At 47.7% G+C, this 24,713-nt stretch overlaps 1 protein-coding gene and 1 long non-coding RNA gene across 2 annotated transcripts in view; one reads left to right on the top strand and one right to left on the bottom strand.

The window, feature by feature from the left end:
* PFDN1 (prefoldin subunit 1) overlaps nt 1-3,310 on the bottom strand; it is a 102,323-nt gene extending 99,013 nt beyond the window's left edge. Inside the window, exon 1 of the mRNA XM_085617904.1 lies at nt 3,155-3,310. Coding sequence (XP_085474030.1) covers nt 3,155-3,187 — 33 coding nt within the window. The 5' untranslated portion in view covers nt 3,188-3,310. The remainder of the gene's footprint in view (nt 1-3,154) is intronic.
* Nucleotides 3,311-3,384: 74 nt separating this feature from the next.
* Nucleotides 3,385-24,713, top strand: part of LOC146810872 (uncharacterized) — a 65,281-nt gene continuing 43,952 nt past the window's right edge. The window contains exon 1 of the long non-coding RNA XR_014966640.1: nt 3,385-3,467. This is a non-coding gene — a long non-coding RNA (uncharacterized LOC146810872). The remainder of the gene's footprint in view (nt 3,468-24,713) is intronic.

Here is a 24,713-nt window from a genome sequence, read left to right as displayed (position 1 = left end):
CCTGGTCTTCTACCTTCTATACACAGAGGAACTTTGTACTCTCTTTGCTTATTAGTGACACTTTCCATATGTTTAACCTACATCAACTCAGTTAAACTCTCTCAGATATTCCATACTGGTGCAATGTATTCAAACGCTAGTATTTTGTTTATGTCTAGTGCATACCTGCAGGGGGTGGGCTATAAATTTTCACTTTGTTTGGTTGCCAATTTGATTTACAAAGGCTTCTTCGAAGCCGAAACACGTCTCCTTAAGCCCGGGGTCGAGGGAGACCTGGAAAAATAAAGATGCCATATTCCTGCAGCTTTCGAGTACGTGCATTTTTCTTTGGGAGCTGGATTGTTTATAATATATATATATATATATATATATATATACACACACACACACACACACACACACACACAGACACGTGGGGCACAAGGAGATGCTTCTTGATTGAACGATGGGGAGGGGGGGGGGGCTTAACGAAAAAAACAGCTTGTGTACATTGTTGTACTTGCACATATTAACATTTCAAGTTTAGTAGTCCACTTTTTCTCATCTCAACACACTGTATTGTCCAATCACACATAACCCACATTATGTCACATCATACCTGTTCATGTGTATTTATATGATATAATGGAATGTTGGTGCAGATTTGAATTGGTCTTGGACGGGAGCAGTTCATTTTACGTCCAACTGTGTGTGGGCCTTGTTCTTGTTATTTATTTAATAAATAACTTTACTACACCTCGACTAAGTGACTTAACATACATCGTCACTGGGTTGAACGTATGTCAAACTGGAGTATTAGCTATATGCGGTTTCGGTATAAAAGATGGCTAAATACACAGTCCTGCCAAGTACCACGCATCAGGCGTTAGGCTAACGCATTTCAGTGTGGTGCACTGCATCACTGCACTGAAATGTATTGTCACGTATAGCACCTCAGTTGTCACCTAAGCTACCACTGCTTAAAAATAAACTGGAGTGGCAGCTAGCAGCAGACATGGCGTGTGTGCACTGCTCCAACAGGCTAGGAGCATGCTGACTGAGGTAGCAGCAGTTGCTGCAGGCAGTATTACAATGTATTTCATCAGAAAAGGAGATTGATTCTCGCCGCTGCACGGGTGACGTCACATCCTCCTGCCAGAGTTGTGGGAGACTGGCTAGTGGCATTTGCGGCAAATCATGGAGCTCGCAGCAGCGCTGCCTGCTTGCACCGGCCCGCCGCATCATGCTCAGCTATCAGAAGAGTTGCAACTAAAATCAAGCACCCCTCGTGCCACAGCAAATTCATTTGCCGAGGGAGACCGTCCTCGCCACAGAGAGGTGAGCTAGGCTGGTAATCTTTCTTCATTCCTCAATGCCCTGCACAAGTTGGTTCCACCGCCCGATTCATGCCATGTCTGTTCCAGTGCCAAAGACAATGATCTGTCTCCTGAGGAATTACCTTAGGCTTCACAGCAACGAGGTAACGTTTTTCAATTTGTTTCAGTGTAATAGAGTTGGTTTAGGCTTCACTCACCCACAAAGTCAAGTGCTAACATGGGCTGCAACTTGTGCGCACCATAAACACGGGCATCTGCAATGTCTTAAAAAGTTACTCGTAGAGAAACACTTAAGAAAAGAGTGATCACCGGTCCGTTGCAGGTCTCAGGTTTGTTTCCCTCGCTCACTGTTTTAAGAGGCGTGGTTTCCTGAATTGAGTGGGAATGAAACGCGATCTGGACCGTGGACATTTAAAGACATTTTAATTCAGCAAATACTGAAAGCAGGGACGGGATTATCTGTATTTATTGGCAGCCAGGTGCTTTTCGCACAGATTAAAAGTACTGGGACTGCTGGCGTCACATGTATGGAAATACAGCTGCATATTCATTTCAAGTAACTGTGTGCCTAGGGTTAATCAAAAAGCGCACTGATACCTCATAGGGTCTTGTTCGTGCTGTAGAAAATGGTAAAGAAAAATAAACGCGTACTTGGCGACTGAACCTCAGAATGCTAAACATAAGTACCACGAGGCCTGCTTTACTAGATAACCAGAGGCCGCTGAGCAGCAAAAGCCTTAAACTGGAGCTAACAGTCAGGGGTCTTGTGCACGCAGAGTCTGAGCCAGGGGGCTGGATGCCAAATCTGAGGCGTGCTGCACAGAGGTTGAGGCCTGGGCGCACTCTATGCAGACTGAAGCTTGCTACTCACAGACATCCAGCCTCATGTAGGCAGAGTCTGAGAGATGCGGCCTGTGGCATGCTATCTAAGGTCTGCTGCACTCAGTTATACCGTACACACAGACACAAGCCTCCTGCACCCATATAGCATAGCACACAGTTCACTGTTCACACAGACGCACGCCTCCTGCATGCACATAGCACCGCGGTCAGCTACACTGTGCACACAGATGCAAGCCTCCTGCACCCAAATAGCTAGCGCACAGCTACACTGTGCACACAGATGCAAGCCTACTGCAACCATACAGTATAGTGCACAGCAACACTGGGCACACAGTTGCAATCCTCCTGCATGCCATAGCATCGTGCACAGCTACACTGAGCACACAAATGCAAGCCTACTGCATCCATACAGCATAGTGCACAGCTACACTGGGCAAACAGTTGCAAGCCTCCTGCATGCACATAGCACAGATGCAAGCCACCTGCATGCAAATAGCATCCCACAGCTGCAGACTCTGTGGTGCCCACTACTACACACAGAATTAACCTGCAGCCTATCATACATATACAGTTAGGCCTGATGCCAAAAGGGGCACTGCAATAATTGCTGGATAGTTTGAAACCTGATGCGTGCAATGCTCCTAGTCAGGCAGAGATCGAGGGCACACCAAACTCAGCAGTCACTAGTCTGTCTGCAAAGTTGTGCCACTCATTAAAATTACTTTTGGAGGAGCGCGTGGGTTCTGATATTTAGGTTTCCCTTGCCTTCATTGCTTGATTTTGCTCGCGAGAAGTGTCACTCATAGACGTTGAATGTCACTCATAATTATACTGAAATTATGAAAATGTCACACATGGCAATCTGAAACCTTGGCAGCTATGAATACAAGCTATCTTGTGCCTGGAACAAGGCTACGGTCTTGGTACTTAACCTTGAATATACTTTCGGTCGTTCGAATCTGTAATTAAAACAGGGTTAAATAACATCACGATACCTTTTTCAGCTCCATATCTATCGGAGTCGCCATAGCGAGCCTTGTGCGTTTAACTCAAAGAACGATTGCTCCCATCAGGTTTCGGAACACACAACCGGCTACTGCGTACCTCTACGCGACATGCACGCAACGTGACGTCTTACGTCACATAATTTCTTCTCTCCGTGAAAGGGAAAACGACTACCCGTAAGAGGAATGACCCTTAGCAACGCAATTACTGTTCGTCACGTGATTCCCTGAGATGCCTGAATAGTGAGAAAAGCTTCGGGGCGTAACCCATGCCCTTGGCGTGCAGGGCGGGTCCCATACAGCCGTAAGTGTTAAGTCTAGAGGTGGGGAGCCAGCAAATAAATAGGGAGAGCCGGGGTCTGGCTTGGTTCTTAAAGTCCGTGTATTTGCCGAGCCCTGAAAATATTTACAATATAACTCATACAAGAACAATCGCGTAAAAAATGGCTAAAGTCTCTTCAAAAAAGTGTATTTCTGTAACGTGAAAGTTTTCACATTAATACATCGCATTATAGCACTGCACTGAGAAGTACTTAATAAAAGTGATAGTTTTTAAACATGCTGGTGACAAAGAACTGTAGGAAGCCTGGGTAGGTAGATATATGACACTTACACCTCGTGGTGAATGTAGTTAACTTTTATTATTCCCGAGCGCCGGGACGCATCTGCCGGCTAGCTCTCCTCGCGGCTGACTGGCGCGAAGACGTGCCTCTTCCCAGCATGCACTGGGGCACTCTCAACGACTAGAGCGCATCGCTACATATCTCCCCCCTTTAGCACCTTATAACACAAGGCCCATAGCTGGCCCAACAATTTACAGTCTTACTTGCTTTGCGTGTCAAAGTCCTCAAACCTTCTCGGCATCTTGATCACTCTGCCCGATCTCGTACAGTTCTGTCCTTGCTCTTGAGCCGACCTTTGACCTCTAGTCAGGAGTTTTCCTCTTGCTCCCAACTCTCCTCGCAACTCTTCTTCCTTTACTTGGGCCCCCACGCTCATAGGGTGATCCTGTCTGTTCGTTTCTCCTTCTCTGCTTTCACCTGATGCGTTCTGACTCTCCACGTTCCTCCTGGGAGGGGTAGGGCTTTGCTCTCTGACCTCTCTCTTCTGTCCTCCAGATCTTCCCACTTCATGATTCTATTGCATTTCGCCATCCTGTCTTGCGACCATATCTTCCCATCGCTCAGCAAAGCCGACCTGGCAGAGGCGGGCTGAATTTGCTGTCTCCTTTCCTCTTTAGCGTAGCTTGTTTTACTCTTACCCACTCCCCTTTCTCTAGGGTTACCTCCTTGACATTGCATCGTTTGTTATAGTACTCCGTGTACAGGGCTTGTGCTTTGTCCAGGTTGCGCCTTACCACTGCGGGCGACCATTTGCTTTGCACCAGGAGGTGTTTCCACGCTACATTGTCCTTCATGAAAGGGTCACGCCCCGTAGGATCTTGAACGGACTATACCCGGTGTTGGTCAGGGTGATGCGATACGCCCAGAGCATGCGTTGGAGTTCCTTCTCCCAGTTTTGTCCTGCACTTATTGCGGCTTGTACGGATCTCATTATCACCCGATTAAACCTTTCTGTGAGTCCGTTCCCTGCTGGGTGGTAGATTGGCGTGTGTTTGACTTCTATCCCATTTCTGGTCATGAAGGCGTTCCATCTCGCTGATACAAATTGTGGGCCATTGTCTCACGTTATCACCTTTGGTATTCCTTCTCTCAGGAACGTAGCCGTGAGAAATGCTAACACTGCCTCGGTGTCTGCCGTTTCACATACTTCCACCTCCGGCCATTTAGAGTACCTGTCCACCAATACTATGACATATTTGGACACCCCTTCTGCGTTCAGGACTGGACCCAGTATGTCCACGGAAAGCATTTCCCACGGGCTCACTGAGAATGCGAGGAGCAGGTGCGGACTAATTGGCCACAACAGTGAAGTCTTGTCCTCCGGCGGCAAAATCAATAAAGTAAAAAAATCCTCATGCAAGTAGCTTCGTCCCGCTATGAAATTAAAGGCGCAGCGCGCCTGTGGAGTATCTTCAATGCACTGAAGGTAATGGCTCAACGGATATTGCGACAATGTAGCCTCGGGAGTGGGGGATAATCCGTGGGTGTCTTCCGAGGTCAAACGGTCTTGCAGCCTAGGCAAACCATGGCGAGTCTTCACAATCCCGGAGTCAGGAGATGGGGATAGCCTGGAGTATCCACGAGATTACCAGCATGGTCAGGTGAACTGAGACAGAATCAAGGAGTGTCCAGCTTGTCTCAGCACAGGAAACGGGCGGGGCTTCAACAGGAATTCAAAGCCAAGCACCGGAGATTGATTGAGGAGGGCTTTTAAACCTCAGGTCAGCTGTTCCTCCTTCGTTGTAGTCTGGGAGGGTACACAAGGATTCCCTATAGTGGTGCATTCTGGGAATCGTAGTGCTTACTTATGCTAAGAGGGTTCAGGAGCATCTCCCACCATTAACAGTTCTCCCCCCTAATGGCCCCTCCTGGGTCGGGGTTTGGAAAGGTGTCACGCATGGAATCCTCGTATTAATGTAGGGGCGTGTATGTTTTCAGCAGGCTCCCAGGTCCTGTCCTAGGGGGTAAACCCCACCCAATCAATGAGGTAGTGTACCTTGCCTCTAATCCGCTTGGAATCTAAGATACTCTTGACTTCATACTCCAATTGTCCATCTACTAATACTGGAGGGGGTGGGGGTTCAGGGAAGGAAGGGGCAACATAGGGTTTGAGAAGGGAAGTGTGAAATACAGGGTGAATTTTCATGTCAGGGGGAAGAGTCAACTCACACGTAACAGGGTTGATCACTCGGGAAACGGGAAAGGGACCTATGTATCTAGGTTGTAGTTTGGAGGGCCCTGGTAACTGGAGATTTCTTGTAGATAACCATACTTGGTTTCCCTCAATATATTCAGGAGAAGGACGTCTGTGTTTGTCGGCCTGCACTTTCATAGAGTGTTTTGCCTCCCTCAGATGAATCTTTGCTTGTTCCCAAATGGAGCGAAGATGAGCATGATGGTCTGTTACAGCAGGCACATTCCCCTGAGGTATAGTGGAAGGCAAACATCTGGGATGATAACCTGTGGTAAAGAAGAAGGGGGAAACTTTGGAGGCAGAATGCGTTGCGTTGTTATACGCAAACTCTGCCAAAGGGAGGGCTTGAAGCCAGTCGCTCGATGTAGTGCTTGTCAGACAACGGAGATATTGTTCTAACGTCTGGTTAGTTCTCTCCGTTTGCCCATCCGTTTGAGGGTGATATGCTGTAGATAAGTGATGGTCTATTTGAAGCTATAACACGACAAGGCACTGGGAAATCCTAATGACTTAAAGGGTAAGAGAGGCAGGATTGGTTAGAGTATATCCTCCCTACAAACTATATTCACAAAAAATACTCTAACGGACCTACAGAGAGATCCAAAAAAGCTAAAGGAAAGAGGGAAATGAAAACTCCTGAAATTAAGGTTGTGCCTAATACAACCGTGGTCGTGGGGGAGATAAGTATTTCTTTAGGTTACCCTCACACACCCTAGTGGTGTCATGCTTCATCATCGGGTCACCCAGACCCCTAGAAGTCCGGGTGGGCTCGACCACAGTATTGGGAGTGCTTTTAATATGTTTAAGACAGAGGGGGTTAACTAGATAAAATACCTCAGGCAGATCCCCAGTTTCCCTTTATTTTTGGGTCTGTCTGGGTGATTAAAATAGAAAAAATGGGTCTTATAGGAGTGTTATGGTCCTAGGACCCTAGTGCCGACATGTTTCAGTCCAAAAAAGGGCCAGAAAATGGTCCAGGACTTTCTTCAGGGCAAGGATGTAACTCCCCTATGTGAGTGAAATTACTGGGATGGGGTGTCCCTATCCTGTCAGTATGGTGAGGGCAGAGTAACTCAAGCGCTGTCAGATGAGAACTCTCCTACACGGAGCCATCATGACAGAATATCTCCGTGGAAATATAGCACCAACAGGCTTGTTGGTCTCGAATGCACCCAGGATTTTCCTGGATGATCCTCTTTTTAAGAAAGAGTGGTCACTCATTGCATGGCGCTGTTCGAGAGATTGGCTTATCCTGATAATTAATACAGCCAAGCGCTTGTCAGATGCCATATTAATCAAAATCAAAACCAGCGAGGACCACCTTATTACAGAAATTAAATTATCACCCTATAAAAAGAAGCTTGAAGAGGTGAATAAAGAGATCATTGAACATAAGGAGTACCTCATGCAAAAAAAGATTTCCAAATTACAGAAAGACCTCAAAAAATTTAGCCACGAGAAGATATACCCTTACATAAAGGATGATTACAAAGGACAGGACAATTCAGACACAGGATCCTCACGGAATGACCAATCGGGATCCTCTGATTCCGAACAGGATAGCTGGTCTAGTGATGGCTCATATAAGAGTTGGCAAAACAAACCAAGAAGACCTCGACGAGGAGGCTACAATCAGAGATTTGGACACCCACAACTGTACCCATGGTCTGGTCCATTTGGCCCAGTCCCATTTCAAGGACCACCACAATATCCAATGGGATGACCAAGGTGTATCCGGGATAGGTAAAGGCTGCAGAAGCCCAGCAGGAGCACTGTGGGAAGACTTTTGACGAGCGCATGTGGGACAAGATTTGATAAATTCTTCAATATCCTGAGACATGCCTCTCCACCAAAACCAGCGTTGGCATATAGTGATTGTTTTATCTCCTCCGGGATGTCCAGCAAGAGGCAAAGCATGACACCATGTCATTATCAAGTCACGGGTTTCTTTTGAAGGAACAAACAAACGCTGGTCGTGATAGAACATGTCCTCTATTATAGTGTTTTTTGGATTAGTTAGCCATTCTTCTCTATTGAGAGTAGCATAAGCAGCAGTTAGCAGAGTCACAAACAAAGGTTTCTTGGAGATAGGAGCCACAATCCTATTAGCAGGAATTATGGGAAACGGGGCTCTTCTGTATTTTTATGGTTTTCACCTAGACGGGATAGAGCGTCTGCCTTTCCTTGTTTAGAACCAGGACGATATGTAATGATAAAATCATATTCAGAAAAAAAGGAGACCCAACGCATCTGTCTGGGTGTGAGGGCGCGGGCCGACCTATAAAATTGAAGGTTGCGATGGTCGGAGTAGATAATGATGGTGTGAGGAGATCCTAGCAGATAATGACGCCATTCCTGAAAGGCCATTTTGATGGCCAACAGTTCGCGTTCTCCAATTGCATAATTTTGCTCGGCAGGTGACAAAGTCTTAGAAAAATAGGCTACAGGATGGAGGTTTCCAGATTGTGCATCTCGTTGAGAGAGCACTCCTCCTACGGCGTATTGAGAGGCATCCGCCTCTAAGTAATAAGGCAGTGTCTCGTCTGCATGCCGAATGACTGGAGCCGTCGTGAACAGGGTTTTTAATTGTTTGAAGGCTTTTTCGGCAGCTTCGGTCCACTCAAAGACTACTCCTTTTTTCAACAACCGGGTTATGGGTGATACAGTGTCTGAGAAATGAGTTATGAACCTTCGATAGAAATTGGCGAACCCTAAAAAGGATTGTACCTCTTTGACCGTTTTAGGGCTGGCCCAACTAGTGATAGCAGCCACTTTAGCGGGGTCCATATGGATACCTGCTGAAGAGATGACAAACCCTAAGAATTCCACCTTAGGTACGTGAAAAAAGCATTTGTCTAATTTGGCAAACAAGTAATTGTCCTGAAGCACCTGTAATACCAGTTGTACATGATTCACATGTTCTTGAACGGTCTGGGAGTAAATAAGGATGTCATCTATGTAGACGATAACAAAGACGTCTAAATACTCCCTGAGTACTTAATTGACAAAAAATTGAAACGCCGCAGGGGCGTTGCAGAGGCCAAAGGGCATCACACAATATTCAAATAATCCGAATTTTGTGCGAAAAGCCGTCTTCCACTCATCTCCCTCCCTGACTCGGATCAAATGATAAGCTCCTCGTAAGTCCAATTTTGTGAATATTTTTGCTTTTCTCACCTGATCCAAGAGGGTGGAGATGAGTGGAAGGGGGTATTTATTTTTGATGGTTACTTTATTAAGAGCCCTATAGTCCAGGCATGCTTTTAATCCTCCTTCGCGTTTCGGGATAAAAAAAATAGGAGAAGACACAGGGGAAGTTGAGTGTCTTATAAACCCTTTTTGTAGCATCTCTTGCAGATATTCAGAGAGATATTTGGTTTCAGGGGCCGTTAGGGCATACACCCGACTGACAGGCAGTTGGGCTCCGGGGATTAAATCAATTCTACAATCATACGATCTATGAGGGGGCAAGGCAGTAGCTCGTACCTCATCGAAGACGTCTGCAAATTGTGTATACTCCTTAGGTAAGGCAGAGGCTGCTGGTAGGGACAGAGCACAGCACAACGGAGATTGCCAGTGGGCGGTGTTCTGATAACACTTAGTTAAGCAAAAGGTGGACCGAAGTGTAACTTTCCTAGACGCCCAGTCTATGAGTGGATTGTGTAGTTGCAGCCAAGGTACTCCCAATATAGCGCCAAAATTAGGGGCATCTATTAAATCAAAGGTGAGAGATTCTGTGTGCCCGTTGTCGCAAGTCATTACTATGGTGGGGGTCTGATAAGTGAGTAATCCGGAAGAGAGTTCAGTTCCGTCCACTGCTTTCACAGTTTCAGGCTGTGATTTAGGAACAAAGTCTATTGCCAAAGATTTGGCTAATGTGATATCCAGAAAATTACCGGTGGCCCCAGAATCTATAAGTATCGGCAATGATTTCCTAATCTGAGAGGGCAAGAGTAAGGTAAAAGAGATAGTGAAATGTCTGGGTACCATCGCCACTGTATTGGCCAAAAAGTGAGAGACCTGTATGTTAGCAAGACTTGAACGAGCGATCTCTGAACTGTCCAAGCCTGTTAGTTTTCCGACTGTGCCCCTGCTCCGCTTCGTGGAGTGTAGGTTTTTCCTACAGTTTTGGGTTTAACTGAACATTCTCAGGCATAATGACCGCCCTTCCCACAATACAAGCACAAGTTTAATTTCCTACGTTTATCTCGTTCCTCTATGGAAAGCGGACCTCTGACACCCCCTATTTGCATAGGTTCAACTGGTTCTTTGGTTTCTTTCTTCTCGGTTTTTGCTAGGAACAATCGGGTATACTCGTTCTTTGTCTTTTCTCCTTTTCTTTCTGACAACCTATGATCTAATTTAACCACAAGATCTATGAAGGAAGAACAATCTTCAGGAGGGTCTACTATTTGGGATAATATATCCTTTAATTCATCTCGGAGACCTCTGTAGAACAGGGAGGTTCTTTTTTCTTCCGGACATTGTGTCTCGGCGACCAATCGATTAAAGGTGGTGATATAGGTTACCAAGTCTTTGGAGCCCTGTTTTAAACTTAACAACTCATTGACGCTGGCTTGCATGTATGAATGCTGCGCAAAGAGACACCTCATCCTTTCTTTAAAGCTAGTGAGATCATACAATATGGGGTCATCGTTCTCCACTAGCGGAACTGCCCACAGGGCCGCATTCCCACTAAGGTAAGAGATAATGAAAGCGATCTTGGCAGCGTCACCCGGAAAGGAGGCGGCTCTACACAAAAACTGGAGGTGACACTGATTTATAAACACCCCATATTTAGAGCAGTCCCCAGAGAATCTTTCGGGCATGGCTAACGGGGTTTGAGGAGGTGTCACTACCGTTACATTAACTGGGGCGGACCCTGGACCCATACTAGCAGAGAAAGAAGTAGAAGGGGGCTGGAAGTGCGCAGGCTGGATGTAGCTCCTCTTGTATTTAGGGTCATGTGTTTTTTCATCAGTGAGTCTTTGGGACTTGAGGTTATCTATTTCAGCAACCAACCGCTGATTCTCCCCTCTCACTAAGGCAAGGTCTGCTTGTAAAGCATTCATTGCGGAGACCAAATCACTTATAGTGGATGGAGGGGCAGCAATAGCACCCTCAATAAGGACATCATAAGAGGTGCCCTTATACATGTTCGCTCGGGGATAATTTATTCGTGGGCTTGGCTTTCTGTTGAGGCCGTAGGCGACAAGAACAGAAGATGCCGAAATCCACAGGAGCGAAGCCAGTGGCTGTCCTCTACCTCAAGACAATACCCCCTTAGGGCAACTAACATTCCCAAAAAGGCGGGTAGTATCGAGAAGGAGAGAAGAGCCTTCGAAGTGCCACCAGGGAGCGTCAGGGGTAAAATGGCGTGGAAAGCAGGCAAGGACAGGCAACAACAGAAACCTGTAGGAATGACAAAAAAGGGGAGAGGAGTAGATTAGCACATCCTCCCTGTTTGACAAATAAACAATGTATGTTCCCTTTGACCTCTGTGATTGTTTTTAGGCCTTGTGTACTCCCCCACACACTTACTCGAAGACCAGCAGGAACGGGGAGATAGTAATGGGACTTCCCAAAAGGAGTTTTGCAAAGTTTCTCTATATTACGAACAGTTTGTCAAGAGTCACCTTAGAATCAAACAACTCCTCAACAATGTCTGAGAATAGCGTTTGCCAAGGGAGGGTAGAAATCCGATATGAAAAATCAGGAAAGAACAAATATCCGCTTTGTACTCACAGAGTCAAGGACGCTCGCTCTTAACAGAAAGTTAAATCCACTTACAGTCTCTGCCTGCGAGCTTGTTTGTGCCAATTCGACGAGTCTCTGCAGGGGAAGCTCTCCACCTTGGAATGAATAAACTGCGGCTTCAGAGGACGAACTCCGTCTCAATCAACCCTCACTGAGAATGCGAGGAGCAGGTGCGGACAAATTGGCCACAACAGCGAAGTCTTGTCCTCCGGCGGCAAAATCAATAAAGTAAAAAAATCCTCGTGCAAGTAGCTTCGTCCCGCTATAAAATTAAAGGCTCAGCGCGCCTGTGAAGTATCTTCAATGCACTGAAGGTAATGGCTCAACGGATATTGCGACAATGTAGCCTCGGGAGGGGGGGATAATCCGTGGGTGTCTTCCGAGGTCAAACGGTCTTGCAGCCTAGGCAAACCGTGGCGAGTCTTCACAATCCCGGAGTCAGGAGACGGGGATAGCCTGGAGTATCCACGAGATTACCAGTGTGGTCAGGTGAACTGAGACAGAATCAAGGAGTGTCCAGCTTGTCTCAGCACAGGAAACGGGCGGGGCTTCAACAGGAATTCAAAGCCAAGCACCGGAGATTGATTGAGGAGGGCTTTTAAACCTCAGGTCAGCTGTTCCTCCTTCGTTGTAGTCTGGGAGGGTACACAAGGATTCCCTATAGTGGTGCATTCTGGGAATCGTAGTGCTTACTTATGCTAAGAGGGTTCAGGAGCATCTCCCAGCGTTAACAATCTATCGCTGGCCACCAGTATGCCTGCTTCACTCTCGCCCTGGTCTTCATGATTCCCAGATGCCCTTCGTGTAGAATGGTTAGGAGATGGCTTACCAGGGATTTCGGTGGGACCACCTTGTCCCCTCTCAGTAGGAATACTGGGTTGTCTCCTATGGATAGTTCTTCTCGGACCTCCCAGTATTTCCTCAGCTCACTGTCAAGGTGCCTTTTGTCAGGCCATCCTTGGGTCACGTAGCCTTTCACTGTGCCTAGGGTCTCGTCTGCTGCGTACGCCTCTTCCCACTCTCGTGCGCTGACTGCTCCTTCATGGTCTTGCTTGAGTGCTACCATGTATTCCTCCCATTCCGACGATTCCAGATTGTCTGCTGGCTCCATTGCGGCTGCTCTGCTCAAGAAGTCAGCTACCTTATTCTTGGATCCTGGGAGGTACACGTAGTCCAACAGTCTCAGGCTCATCTTCGCTATGCGGGGGGTCGCATGCGCATGTCCGCTTGAGGTCAAGACTTTCACCAGTGGTTTGTGGTCGGTGCGGAGCAGAAACTTCGAGTCCCACAGGAACTGTCTGAATCGTTCCTTTGCCCAGACCGTCGCCAGCATTTCTTTCTCTATGACGCTGAATTTCTCTTCATTTGCTGCTGAGGATCTCGAGGCAAAGCTGACCGTGGTGATGTCTCCCCTCCGGGCTTTTTGCATCAAGACCGCCCCCAGGCCTTTGTCACTGGCGTCGGTAGTTAGTATGGATAAAGCTTCTTGATCAAACCCTTCCAGGGGAATTGCTGTGCAGATGTCGTGTTTTATCGCCTCGAATTCTTCTTATTCCTCCCATGTCCACTTGAAGGCGTTCTTCTCTTTCAAGAGTTGCCTCAAGTGGTGCGTTTTGGTCACGAAATGAGGGACAAACTTACTGTAGAACTCCGCCATGCCTAGGAAGGAGCGGACATCTTCCTGCCTTGTCGGTGTTGGTGCATCTTTGATGGCCGCCATGTTCGCTCTTTTAGGTTTTATTCCTCTTCCGTTGATTTCGTGGCCCAGGTATGTCACTGAGTCCACTCCGAATCTGCACTTTTGCCATTCCGTTTAGTCCGTTTTGGGCTAAGATCGCTAATACTGTGTGCAATTTCTCATCGTGATCTTCCTTGGATTTCCCCATGATGAGGATGTCGTCTTGGAAGTATTGGACTCCTTCCACCTTCTGGAACAGCTGATGCATGAGTTTTTGGAAAACGGCTGCAGCTGACGCTAGGCCGAACGGCATCCGGAGGAACTTGTAACACCCAAACGGCGTGATGAATGACGTCAGGTGATTGCAGGTGGCATGCCGCGCGATTTGGTGGTATGCCGAGGTGAGGTCTATGGTTGAGAACCACTTGACCCCTTTCGTTTTCGCCAACATCTCATTTATCCGGGGCAACGGGAACTTGTCTACTAGGATGTTCTTGTTGAGTTCCCTCAAGTCCACACACAGGCGTACCTTCCCATTCGGTTTCTGGGCTACCACCAGCGGTGCGAGCCATTCCGCACTCTCGATCACTTCTATGACTCCGTTTTTCTCCAGTCGTCGCAGTTCTTCTTGGACCGCTTCTCTGCTTCTGAAGGGGATGTTGCGAGCTTTGTGGCTCACTGGCCTTGCCCCGGCCTTGAGGCGGATTCTGTGTGTGAATTTCGTCATCCTTCCTATGGTTCCCTTGAACACTTCCGGGTATTCTGTCTTCCACCTACTTTCTTCGTGCACTTGTTTTGTTTCAATCATCAGCACTTGCGTGGACCCGCCCGGGTTGAGTTGTATCCCTAAATTCCCTTGGTCCATCCATCCTAGTACGGAGGGTCCCTTCTCTGCCACGTACAGCTTTCCCTCCGCTCTGCGTCCTTTGAATTCGAATCGTAGCCATCGGTACCCCACCATAGGTATGGGTTCTCCTGTGAACGTGACGGGGTGGGTGTCGGTGGGTAGTAGCTCTTCCCCTACTCTGGGCCTGAACTCGTTTTCCCATATGGTCCTTTGGATGATTGTGTATGGGGAGCCAGAATCCGCCACCATGTTCACTTGTACTCCGCCGATCTCCATCTGTAACGCTAGTTTCTTGGAACACGTGCAGCTTACTCCCAACACCTGGTCGTCGATGCATAGGACTTCGTCTTCCTCGTCTCCCTCTTCTTGGGGTTCCTCCTCACCTTCTGGTTCTTGGGCAACGTACTTCACTTCCGTCCTGCTGAGCTTGCGCCTGCATACTTTCTCGTAATGCCCCATTATGCTGCAGTAGGAGCATTTGGCTCGAAATGCAGGGCAGGCTCTGTCGTTACCCTCATGTGTTTGGCTGCCACACCTGTAGCACATGTTTTTGCTCTCTCCTTGTGGTTTCTGGTTTCTCGTGGTCTTCTGAGAGTATCTTCTCTGGTACTTTGTGTTAGTTGGTGTCTGCTGCTTTGGAGTTTCTGGTTTGCTTCTGTCTGTTATCCTGCAGACCGGTGTTCTGTCGCCACTCTCTCTTTTGGCCGCTTCCGCGCACCTTTTTGATAGTTCTGCCTTCTTCACTAGCGCCGCCACCACCTCCTTTAGCGGGGCATCGCCGTTGACCCATAGCTTCTCCTGTATGGCCGTGTTGGCTGTGTGCATAATGATCTGGGCTCTGATGAGTTCGTCATGGAGTGTGCCGAATCTACATGTCAACGCCAACTTCCGTAAAGCCGATACGTACTCATCTGTAGACTCTCCCTTGCTCTGTTTTCTTTGGAAGAAATTGCATCTATCTATAGCCGTGCACACCACTGGGCTGTAGTGAGCGTCTAGGTCTTCCAGCGCGTGTTGGAACACTTCTGTATCATCCGCAGGTCTGGTCACCTTCACTAGGCTGTCGTATACCCTGATGCCCTCCGGGCCTAGGTTGTGTAGTAGTATTTTCTTTTTCCTTGAACTTGAGAACCCCCCTTCACCTTCTTCTTCTAAGGCTTCGAGATAGTTCAGGAAATACGCTTCCAATCCCCCCAGGGCATCGCCGGATCTCCTCTCTTGGGTAGGAAGGGCACTAGGTTGGCGAGAGACGTCGCTTGGGCGCACATCCTGCCCCTGTCACGTTGGGCTGAGCTACGTCTGTCGTCTGTCTCCCGTGGACTCCCTGGAGCTTGCCTCTCGCCTGATCTGCCTGGTTGTGTGGGTGAAAGGTTTCCTTGCCCTCTCCGCGATGACCCTGGGGTCGCCAGTTCTGTTGCTTCCCTTAGCTGGCCGGACGCAGGTTGCCCTCTTCTGGCGCGCTCTGCCACTCTGCTTCTGACTGCCGCGCCCTCCTGCTCCCTGTGTCGTTTAGAGTGCCTCGGTGTGAGTCTTGGCCTGAGTTCGGCTGGGTCTTGTTCTCTCTGGGTGTTGCCCCCCTATGGGTTGTCCTGCCTCTTCTGGTGTGTCATCTGGGTCTTTCCCTCCGGGCCAAGGGCCTCTAGTGCTTGTGCGGGCCCCTTCCCCGTGGCTCTCACCCTTCTGACGTGCTTGGCCGCTCTATTCGTCGCTCCTCCGGCTCACTCGTGGCTTAACGGGGTGCTGGTGACTGCGCCGGACTCTCTGCTCCGTGTGTCGGCCTGTGGTGATGATGCACCTCTGCCACGCTCGGGTATTCTCAGGTCTCGGGTGTCTGGGTCCTGTTGTTCCTGAACTCCTTCACTGGTCATATCCCACCCTCGTCGCCATTTTGTAAGAAGCCTGGGTAGGTAGATATATGACACTTACACCTCGTGGTGAATGTAGTTAATTTTTATTATTCCCGAGCGCCGGGACGCATCTGCCGGCTAGCTCTCCTCGCGGCTGACTGGCGCGAAGACGCGCCTCTTCCCAGCATGCACTGGGGCGCTCTCAACCACCAGAGCGCATCGTTACAAGAACCAAGAGACAAGACAGTTGTTATGTGATCCCTGTATGTGGCCCAGAACATTATTGAACATTAGAGTCTATTAAATCAAACATATTTAGATTTTTGTACAGCTGGTATTCTGAACGCAGTATTTGAAAGCAGGGTCGGATTGGGATCAGAAATAGGCCCCGGTGCGCCGAATACAGTGGCCCACATTTGGGTGTCCCTTCCCTTTCACAGTACACTGCTTGGTTAATATCAGAGGACTTTCTTAACATCAGCAGCCTACACCCCACTGGAGGGTTTGCCTTACTCTGGGGACATTTGGAATCATAAGCATACTCCAGGCAGCTAGTCAAGTTAGATTACAGCGCCTTGGTAAGAAGTGGAGAGAACATGAATGATGGATAGAACACATTTGCTTTACATTACTTTATTCTTGTGACTGGCTAAAAGGCAATGGTCATGAATGTGCGAGTGGCCTAATTGGGAAAAGTTTTGGTGTCCTGCGTGATGAATAGTGGAATGCACTCACCCTGATTCCATGGACATTTAACATTTTTTTTCAAGCTGTTTTTATTGGGGTTTTCAAGAAAGAAAGTAGAAAAAGCACACAGTGATAAAGATATACAATTTGTCAAGACAGGGGGTCACAGGAGTGTGTTTGAGCTCTGTACATTCTAGTGGAATGACAATGATGATAGTGCTATGCCACATCAATTAGCTAAGTGTTTCAGATTTTAGTTCCCAATTTGTTGCATGAGTGTCTGTAAATTGCTGCCATGTGTAGGTGAAGGTAACCACCCTGCTAGTACATATCCCCCAGAACTGGGAATGAAGTGCGAAACTGGGTCAATTGGGGGGAGAGGGGAGGGCTGGGTTGGTCATGGCAGAAACCAAGTGTTGTAAGAGGGCGTCGGTAAAATCAGGTGGCTGGAGGGGGTAAGGTGTAGGTCTGTTCTTTGGGGGGGTCGTAAAGTGGAGTCACAGGTGAGGGACGGGGTGCGGGCAGTGGGGCAAAGCTGTATGCAGGCAGGGGTCAGTGGATGCCCGGCCTAGAGTGTGTGGGGCCTATCGCTATGGTTAGAGGAATGAGTTAGCGGACTGTGTAAGTTGATGGAACTGGTCGAGAAGAGTGTCCCATGCTGTAAAAAGTGGATATTTGCAGAGGTGGAGTGCTTCTGTGTATCTAAGAGCGCCCTTTCCTCTTTCCCCCTTCTATTTATTGCCTCATGCCAGGCCACAACGGGCGGAGCCACCCTCCTGTGCCCCTCTGATTCCATGATTGTATTGTTGTGCTTGTTCTTGGAGTGGAATGAAACAGACAGGGAGATTGTTGCACACATGCCTACCATCCTAGATTTTTTTAACCTGTGGCCTTGGCTATGGGTGGTTGTGTGGGCAATGCAGAGTGCCTTGAAGGCAGAGCATCTGACCATCAGGACTCAGCGAAGTGCTTGTTGCACTGTTGTAATGGTGATAGAGAGCGATTGTGCTCTTTTCATTGGTAGGGGTGCATCATAATCACGAGTAGTTCGCACATACATTTATCCTTTTGTTGTATTAACATGGAACAGTAGAATGTGTGCTGTAATAGTATGACATGTGATGTGCTAGGTTTATAGTTCACATAAACATGAAGAAATTAACCTTGCAATACACTTTTAGCTGAAATATTACCGTGCAGAATTTGTGTATGATGCTCACAATTATACCTGTATTTGATGTGCTCATGTAACGTGTTGACTTAAAAGTGCTCAGTAAAAGAGTTTATTTATATGTGGTTCATGAGGCCTTTGTGCTATTTTCTTATGTTGGCCAATTTCTGTAAGCCTGAATTGCATTCTCCTTGAAGCTCTCGTATTAGAGATTTAATAGTTGAATTTCATGTGCATGTTGGATTTATTCTTTTCTCACATTTCTGTTGTAGGTGGAGAATTTCGTCTTTGTTAGTTTGAATAACGCTTTTGTTTTAGGAGCTAGGCTCAGGTAGGAGAGGATACATTTGTACGGGAAGCACTGATAATGTGAAACGGTGTTCTTTCTCACTGGAGAAGGCCTGGGAATCAAGGTCATAGAGCCAGGAGCTGGGAGTATCGAAACGGAGTGGAAAATCACCTATGAGGAGTTGCCAAACAGGATGAAGCGATCGGACGATGTGAAATTGGCATGTCTCATGATTTTGGTGTTGGAATTAGGGACAGAGCCCCTGGGATTGAGGAAGGAGAAGGAGAGGAGATTGATGGTGAGGAAAGGAGCATCTTAGAGCGAGTTCTGTAGCCATTGGCTACTTGACCCATACAATGTGAGTGCACTTCTTAGGATGTCTTCATGTGCTGACACCTTTTCCTGACTAGCCTGGGGAATGCTATGTAGGGATTTCACATTAGTGGTAGTGTAGTGATATACCAATGCTTTATACATACGAACCCCCCATGAAGTCTGATATTGACATTGGGGCACTTATTGCCTGTGTTCTGATCTTGGAATTCGTCATTCTTTTCATGCTCCAGAGATTGAAAATTGCACGTGGATTCATCTTTGTATTAGTTCCAATGTATTTCTACAACCTCGTCTTGAGGTGCTTGCATGGTCAGCTATTTTTGGCTTTGCAATAAACCTACTAAATTTAGAACCTGGAGTTTGTGATTCTTCGGAGGAATAAATCATTGTGCTTTTGAACCTGATGTGAAAAGTTATTTTTCCCCTCTACACTTCTAAGCAGGCACCAACGGACCATTGACCAATGGTTTCACAGTAAGTTGGAATCAGGGAAGCCAGCCCCATCAATGGGATCCATAATGTAAGGTGTGGCAAGTGTTTTCCTGTTGATTTTTGGATCATTTGCTCTTTTTGGAGAGCAAAGAGTGGGGCCCAACATAACCACAATTTGCATCATCTACTTGAGGCCTGTTAAGGGTGAGCATGGCTTGTTGATTCTGAGGTAGGACTAGACAGTAGGGAAGATTTGTGGAAGGGTTTAAATGGCGTTAAAGGCACTTCTTGACACAATTGACTCTAGGAATCAAGGGAAGTCCAGGGTCCATGATCATGATCTGAGGTTTCTTACTTCGTTTGATGTCGGTGGTGGGCACTCTCTTCCTGGGGCCAGAGGGTTTTAGGTTTGTAGTTCCTGCTGTGATTGATGCTGTGCTCATCTGTGGCTTACTAACATCTGTGGTATTGTACCAACTAGGGACTCTCTATCATCAGTGGATTATTATTGTGTTCCACAGTGGCTCTCTTGCCTCAGTGGATTGGTATTCCATGCACTAATGCAACACAAAAAGATGACAGACGGAATGTTGAACATTGTCAAACATTCACCCCCAGTCACAGATCTGGGTTTAATCCATTGTTATTTTACTTGCCACACCATTCCAGTTTGGACTTAGCCATATGCAAATCAGTCGTGATCCTGTTCCCTATGGGAACAGTCCAGCCTGAACTGCCAGGCCAGGTCCTCCCTGGCCTGGCAGGCCAGGCCAGCGAAAATATTATAGGATTTGGTAGCCCTAGTAGAATGTATGAAGGGAATCTAGGCAACTGCGTGGAGAAGTGGGCATCAATATCATCTATAACTGAGGACCAGAATGTGGTGAGTTTTGGACAGTCCCAAAGGATATGACACAATGTGCCCCTAGCCCCACACTGCTGCCAGCACTCATCACTACGGGATGGGTTCCCTATATGTAGGCGAACAGGGGTTAAGTACCTGTAGGAAGTTATTTTGACTGCAGTTTCGGTGCTCGCCACATTGTATGTGGTATGCCTAACTCGGCAGAAAATATCGAGCCATTCCTTCTCTGTAAGTGAGCGGCCTATCTCAAACTCCCAACGCTTTTGTGAGGGCGATTTTTCTTTTGTCTGAGGAGGTTGGAGGAGAATATAGAGCTCTGAAATGAGGTGTCTATCTATCTCTTTTCCCAACAACCACCTCTTGTATGAGGTCAGTGGTCTCTCGGCCCCTGGTCTAACCCCCTGGGTGTCACCCAATGCCTGATCTGTAGCTATCGAAACCATTTGGCCTCAGGAATATAGTAATCCGTTTTAAGGGCTTCAAAGGGAACAAGTCCCTCCGTATCGAAGAGGTGGCCAATTGCCCTGCAGGGTAAGTCCTGCCAGACCTGGAAGGGCTTCCCCAACCCCGGAGTAAAATCTGGGTTATCGGCTATTGGTGCTAGTAGCAAGGGTAGTGTCGTGAGTCTGCCTTTACAAAAATATTCATCACAGACTTTTAAGAGTGACCTAGTGACAGGAGAGATGTAAAGGCCAGGGGCCCTGTACGTTTGGGGCAGAAATGGAACCTTTGCCAATGAAGTACCTGCCAGAGCTCTATCTATAAACAACCACCTCTTTCCGGATTCGGGTCTTAACCACTCCACTAGATACCTAAGCTGTGCGGCTTGGTAATACCTAAGAAGACAGTGGATTCCCAATCCGCCCTCCGCCAGTGGTAGCCAGCTCCAATGGATGATGAACAGCCGCCTAAAACTGAACTCGGATAAGACGGAGGTCCTTATCATCGGATCAACCCCCTCCTCCTGGGACGACTCATGGTGGCCGGCCGCACTGGGAGCGGCACCGACGCCCACTGACCACGCACGCAACCTGGGGGTCATCTTGGACTCAGCGTTGTCTATGACCGAGAAAGTAAACGCTGTCTCCTCCTCCTCCTTCAATACCCTCCGCATTCTCCGCAAAATCTACAGATGGATCCCCATCGGAACCAGAAGGATGATCACCCAGGCCCTCGTCAGCAGAAGGCTGGACTACGGCAACGGTCTCTACGCAGGAACCTCAGCCAAACTCCAGAAACAAGTACAACGCATACAGAAAGCCTCTGCACGCCTCATCCTCGACATCCCCCGCCACAGCCACATCACAATCCACCCGAAAGACCTGCACTGGCTCCCCGTCAACAAGCGGATCACCTTCAAGCTCCTCACCCACGCTTACAAAGCACTCCACAACATCGGACCAGCGTACCTCAACAAACGACTCACCTTCTACACCCGAACCGCCAGCTTCACTCCGCTGACCTCGCCCTCGCCACCGTCCCCAACATCCGACCAGCAACCGCTGGTGGGCAATCATTCTCCCACCTCGTCACAAAAACCTGGAACACCCTCCCCATCCGCCTGCGACAGACCCAGGACCTACTGGCCTTCAGGAGACTCCTCAAGACCTGGCTATTCAAGCAGTAGCAGCACCCACACCCCCTCCAGCGCCTTCAGACCCTAACGGGTGAGTAGTGCGCTCTACAAATGAACTGATTGATTGATTGATTGATTCTGGGCTGCTTGCCAGCCCATACAAAGTGACTCGGTGCTTGCTGGAGTTTTGTAATTGTGCCTGCTGGGGGTGAAAGCGGTAATGTTTGAAAGAAAAAGAGTATTCTGGGCAAAGTGGTCATTTTTATGGCTGCGATACGGCCCAGAAAAGAAAGTGGATAGTGTTGCCAGTTGTCTAGTTCAGTTTGTACTAATGACCCATAGTTTAAGGTGTTTGTTTTGTCTACTGTGCTACATAGCTGCATGCCCAGATATGAGATGGAGGTGGTGGCCCAGCTGAGAGGATGAGTGATCTTCAAGGTCTCTAAGTCTTGGGGAGGAATAGTGAGGTTGAGCGCCTGAGATTTATGGATGTTCATACGAAACCCGGACACTCTCCCGAACCTCTCTATCTCAGCCAGGAATGGAGGGAGACTTGCCACAGGGTTGTCTAGCATGACCATAACATCGTCCGCATACAAACTAATGCGATGCTCGCCCCCCCCATGGGGATCCCCCTGATATATCCGTGGTCTCTAATTTGTTGGGCAAATGGCTCCATGTACACAGCAAACAATAAGGGGATGGGGGACAACCTTGCCTTGTACCACTACCAATTAAAAACTTTTCCGAGCTCACCCCATTGACTCTAACTGATGCCTGTGGAGCCTTGTAGGCACTAAAAACCCAGGATCGAAAACGTTCCCCAAAGCCAAAATGTTCCAATGTGGTGCAGAGGAAGGGCCAGTGAACCCGATCAAAGGCCTTTTCGGTGCCCACTGAAAGCAACATGCTGGGTCCTTGTTTACGGTGCGCTTTGTCTATAAGAGTCTTTTGGTGTTGTCTGCGCAGAGTCTTTTTGACACAAACCTGGCCTGGTCGGGGTGTATGAGACCCTGCAAAGGGGGTTAAGGTGGGTTGCTCATATCCCTGTGAAGAGTTTAGGGTTCGTATTGAGAAGAGATATTGGGCGATAGCTTGCGCATAGTTTGGGGTCTTTTCCCGGTTTTGGGAGGACAGTTATAGTTGCATCCAGCATAGACACTGGAAAGGAGCCTGAATCGGGTATGGAGTTAAAAAGTCTGATCAAGAATGGGGCTAGCTCTGGACAAAAGATCTTATAGAACCCGGCGGGAAACCCATCTGGGCCAGGGGACTTCAGCAGTTTCTGCCTTGCGATGGCTGAAATGACTTCCTCCACTCTGAAAGGAGAATCGAGAGAGGACGCCAGGTCGTCTGTTAGTTTGTTGACAGTAGACTTAAGAAAGTAATCTTTAATGTCTTCCGGGGAGGTGGTTTGTGCCGTGTATAAGGAGGAATAGAAATTTCTCAATTGTTCAGCAATAGAAGTGTCCTTTGTAAGATCTATTCCATTCTCCAGCTGAAGTGTTTGTACAATATTGGCTAATTGTTGGGCACCCAATTTAGTGGCCAAACGCCTACCACATTTGTTACCGTTAAGGTAATACAAATGCTTGAGATGAAGCAGACTGAATTCTGCCCTGTCTAGGTCTAGCCCAGCAAATTGTGTTCAGGTGGATTCCAACTGGCGCCATACCCTAGGAGCCACAATACGATGGTGAATTCCCTCTAACTCTTTGACAGCCCTTTTGAGTTTTCTTTCTTTGTTTTCGGCGGCAGCTAGGGAGATAAGTTCTCCCCTGACCACTGCTTTTAACGCATCCCAGACAAGAGCCAGAGGCACCTGCAAATTATCGTTAGTTTCTAGATAGTCAGTAATAACTTTCTTAATTTTCCCCTGCGTCTCTGGTTTACGTAATAAAGTCTCCCCTAAATCGCCACTGCCTCCGAGCCTGTTGTTGTAGGGGGACCTAAATTCTAAAACAAGCGCAGAATGATCGGAGAGGAAGTGTGGCTCAATCGCTACAGAAGTGGATAACCGAGATAAATCCTGGAAGGCCCATGAAATAATCAATTCTTGCATAGGTCTTGTGTGCATGGGAAAAGAAAGTAAAATCCCTAGTGTTTGGGTGGTGGGCCCTGCATAAATCCACAAAGCCTGCTGTTTTAAACCAAGAAATGCCCTCACTCGAAAAGGACCCTGACCCTTCCTCCCTGGGAGCTGAACAGTCCTTTGTCCATGACTAGATTGAAATCACCTCCTATCAGTATTAGGCTATCATGAGATAGAAGTGAATCTGCCAGGGCTTCCCGAATGAAACGTTCCTGCCCCTCGTTCGGAGCATATATGGTGCCCAGTGCCAGGTTTTGCGAGCCTAGCTGAATCTGATATACCAAAAGGCGGCCTTTCAGCTCTGCCCATTTGGCTCCAATGGAACCCCTGAATGTGTGTGAAAATAGGATAGCCACTCCTCCTGTCATGTGTCCTGTTGAGGAAAATATTTGTTGTGGGAATTTTTTAGATTTAATTCGATGCGTCTCCTGCAGTAGGCAAATCTCTGCCCCTGAATTTTCCAAGTAAGAGAGGATGTGTCAGGTCTGCGTATCCAGTCCGTTAAATACGCAAACTCATTCCCCAGTTGATGAAATATTCCTAAGAGTACTCCAATTTAGATCAGGAAAGGACTTATTCATGAAGGATCTTCTTATTTCCTAGATTAGTCTAGGTTATTATCTCGCGGTATTCCATGATGGCCGCTGAAGATGCCATGATGCCATTCGAGGTTAGCAGTCTAGTGGTTGATCTTTTCTTCTCATGCAGCTGTGCTCGCAATTGCCCACGCGGCAAACTGCGCACTTCAACTGTTTACCTGAGGAGTTCGGTCGCAGTTTCTTTGGCGGCAAATTACCAGGGTTTACAGGGTCCGGTTTCGTGAGTAAGAGTATATTATTCCTGAAACTTCGGCTTCCGCTGCAGCGGAAGGTAAGACTGTCATATCATACTAATTTTGGAAACTTGTGAAATTCTAGAAGAAGGCTTAGACTCAGCCTTGAATTGTGAACATTACTGGAGTAGTCTCATGAAAGGAAGCGCAAGGTTCGTGTCCAGTCAGCTTTCACATAGCGCTACAGACAACTTGAAGAAAGGAAGTATTTCCTTTTCCAGAGTAGTCCATTTTCAATATTGGGAAAAAACATTCATTAAAGACTGTGAGAGAATAAGATTGAAGTCAAGACCAATAAACGCTGGAATGTATGTGTTCTTATAT

The sequence above is a fragment of the Triturus cristatus genome, chromosome 7 (genome assembly GCF_964204655.1).
Source record: "Triturus cristatus chromosome 7, aTriCri1.1, whole genome shotgun sequence".
Classification (NCBI taxonomy): Eukaryota; Metazoa; Chordata; class Amphibia; order Caudata; family Salamandridae; genus Triturus; species Triturus cristatus.
This window is presented reverse-complemented; position numbering and strand designations above follow the sequence as displayed.